Source organism: Schistosoma haematobium, chromosome 3 (assembly GCF_000699445.3).
Source record: "Schistosoma haematobium chromosome 3, whole genome shotgun sequence".
NCBI lineage: Eukaryota > Metazoa > Platyhelminthes > Trematoda > Strigeidida > Schistosomatidae > Schistosoma > Schistosoma haematobium.
In genome coordinates this window covers 29,453,536-29,456,838 of record NC_067198.1, presented here as the reverse complement: position 1 = coordinate 29,456,838, position 3,303 = coordinate 29,453,536, and the positions used below count along the sequence as shown (strand labels likewise).

Here is a 3,303-nt window from a genome sequence, read left to right as displayed (position 1 = left end):
GTACAAAGAACATAACACCATCATGTGCAACAACTTTCTGTGGTTTTGCTAAATAACAAAAACACTAATTAAAAGAATTAGACCTGATGAAGTGAAAGTTAAATGGAAAATCGACCACAAGATTGAGATTAGACTCCTAACATCATTTATTTTATTCAGAAATACGTAATGTTTAGATATACGTATATGTTTATATTCATATGTAATATTGACAAATACGTAAAACTCACCAAAATTAATTACTCAGAAGAAATATATTAACTGTACATTAAAAAGTGCAATGATGTAGTTCACACTGACATTGAATAATTACCAATGTATCGTCACCTATATAATCGTTTCGCTTAATTGGTTATTGAAAATTGTTTTTATATTCAAACTCAAGGTCACTCATTGATAATTCAACTAATAAACATTTAGTTGTCTCTATATATGTAGTATGATTAGAATCGAGGAATCTTAAACAAACAATATCTGAATGATTATCAATTTGCTTATAATCATTTTTTGCCCCACATAAGAATGAATAGGCTAAATATTATTTAAATATTAGATTATATATCATCCAAAATACCTAAAATAAAACTCTAATAAGAACCAACTACTTTTCAGGTTAATATTAAAATTTTTACATTTTTTACAATGAACATATTCATCTGGTATAAATGGAGATGTAGTTGTTTATGGTCTGAACGAATATTTGTGTCATATTATCACGGCATAATCTAGGTGTACTGGAGAAAACTGACTAATATATCCGATCCTGAGGATTATCATCTGAGGTTTGACGGAAACCGTGGTATGAAAGACATCGTTCACAACAGTCATTCGAATTTGTCGGACAGTGAACATTAAAACTTTTATGGCATTCGACTGTATGAGCTAGAACGTTTTTCGCAAAATTTCGCTTAAACTATAATTCAATGAGAAGAATACAAGCCTAAGTTTTAAAAAGCGCTGTAGATAAAAGTTGATTGACTAGTGTTAATGTATCAGCACCGACAAAAGTATGATAAGCAAGGTCATTAATATAACGCGAATAGACAAATCAAAAATAAAATAGTTAAGAATTTCAGTTCTCATTACAGCAAATTAACCTATAAGATCGGAATTCAGTGCACAAACGATTTCATAATCCATGTGTAAATTAGTATTGATCATCGCAATTGTTATAATTACATAACAAAATTATATATACATAAATATATAAATATATGTTGTGATTTAGTGATTAAATGCTTTTTCACGAGTTCAGTGATTACATACTAACTCAGTTCTTTCGCATTTATTTTACAAAACTGAATGGAAAGTAATGTAAAACAAGAAAAAATGCAATTACCGGCATGAATCAACAGGAGTTTCAGCTTTTTGTCGAAAAGTATGACTGAAATAAATGTATATTCGGATAAAAAATATATCCACAAATTAAGCAGAAGCAAAAGGTAAACACAGTAAGGTGCATATATATATATATATATATATATATATATATATATATAAACGCAGACTAGAAATGTGATCAAAATCAATAAAACCTGGATAAGATGGGATAAGGAAAGACAGAAAAATGGGAAGGAGTGAAAGTAGAATAGAAACAAAATGAGAAAAGAAGAATAAACAAGTTTCACTACAGAGTATGCATCGATTTCACCCTGAGATTGACGATGCAACTTGAATAATAATATTACCTAGATGTGAATATTAGTTACGATATTGTAAAGATAATAGGTAGTAGAATTGATCAGATGATGATTGACAAATATTATCAAACAATATGAATAACTGTTAAGAAAAGAATTTACATTAGAGGTAGTATTAACCTATATATATATATATATATATATATATATATATATATAATATATATATATATATATATATATATAGACTGCATTATCAAGACCGAATAGCAGAGGCAAACACGTACTGTGTAAAATGGACAAGAGATAAACAGGGCGAAAAACAAAGGAATGTCTTCGTTTAGAAAAAAAGTGAGAAAATTTCACTATAACTTCCTACAATGGAATGGATTTTAAAAAGTAAATGAAGAAATAATGAAGTAACGTTAAAATAACAGGAACACGATGACAAGTTTACCATACATTTATGTGTGAGAAGAGATTGATTTTTGTTCGTTAGGAGATAACATTCCTGACCAGTTTCCTATCTCTTTTTTAATCAACCTGAGAGGTATACATAAATATTAATAGAGTTGATTGTGTGTGTTATTTTCAATTTTGTTAATCTGATTTCTTTGTTTTATTCATCTGACTTTTTAAAAATCGAATTCGTTTTAAAATACAATCAGCTGTAAGACGCGCCTCTGGATCATGATCCCAACATTCATTAATTGTACGATAAAAATGAGTAATCAACTATTTAAAAAGAAATTTGAAAAGAGATAAAAAACGAGAAGAGGATAAGCAGAAATAGACTTTAATAAACAAACAGAAAAATATATAATCAGCTATATTATTTTTAGTAGAAAATTAGTTTTAGTGAAGTTATAATTTGTTAACAATTCTTTTCAAACGGAACACTCCAATTTTTTTAAACCAATACACTTATTGTTTAATATTCATTAACTTAAATTTATTCTAGAAAAAGTTATTTGAAATTTATAGTAATTTAGATTTAATAAATTAAATATTATCTACAAATTTGTATCTAACTGATTACACTTGTAAACCAGTCTGAATTCTGCATTAAAACTTCAGAACATAAATTATCATCACATTAAATATCATCTTGTTTCTTATTTGATGTGATATACATTCAATGTATTACATCATACCTATCCACAGTGGAGAGATGGTATAATAGTTAAAACGTTAATTAATAGCTATCAGATAGAGGATGTCAGTTAGGATCAATAGTCCTGACATTCATAGTGACTTTTGAAATAGCTATGGTGCATTTAATTTTTAACACTAACCAGTTATTACAGCCTGATGAATATCTTCAAGACGGAGATATAGATGTAGGAGAAAGTATTCAAACTGTTGACCAATTATAATATCACGAAATGTTAGAAGTCACAAAACAATTTATAGATGAATAATATACTATACTATATACTATATGTAATAATCGCGTTTTCTATTTGGAGATAAGTGACATAGATTGGAATCTCTAGCATACGATAAGTAAATTAAATATTATGACCAAAGTAAAAATTTATTGATAGATTTAATGTAGGATTAACAAGATTATATTACAAGACAATTTTCGAATATTATATGATACAACAGGTCAACCACACTTAGCAGCAAAATGTGAACATGCCTATGATTAAATCTAACA

The 3,303-nt window shown here is 27.5% G+C and overlaps 1 protein-coding gene across 2 annotated transcripts in view; it reads right to left on the bottom strand.

Annotated features, from left to right (window-relative positions):
- Positions 1-605: 605 nt before the first annotated feature.
- The window catches only part of MS3_00005465 (uncharacterized protein), a 23,354-nt gene continuing 20,656 nt past the window's right edge, over positions 606-3,303 (bottom strand). For both annotated transcript variants that reach the window (XM_051213537.1, XM_051213538.1), the window contains one exon: positions 606-2,375. In XM_051213537.1, coding sequence (XP_051069525.1) covers positions 2,241-2,375 — 135 coding nt within the window. In that variant the 3' untranslated portion in view covers positions 606-2,240. The remainder of the gene's footprint in view (positions 2,376-3,303) is intronic.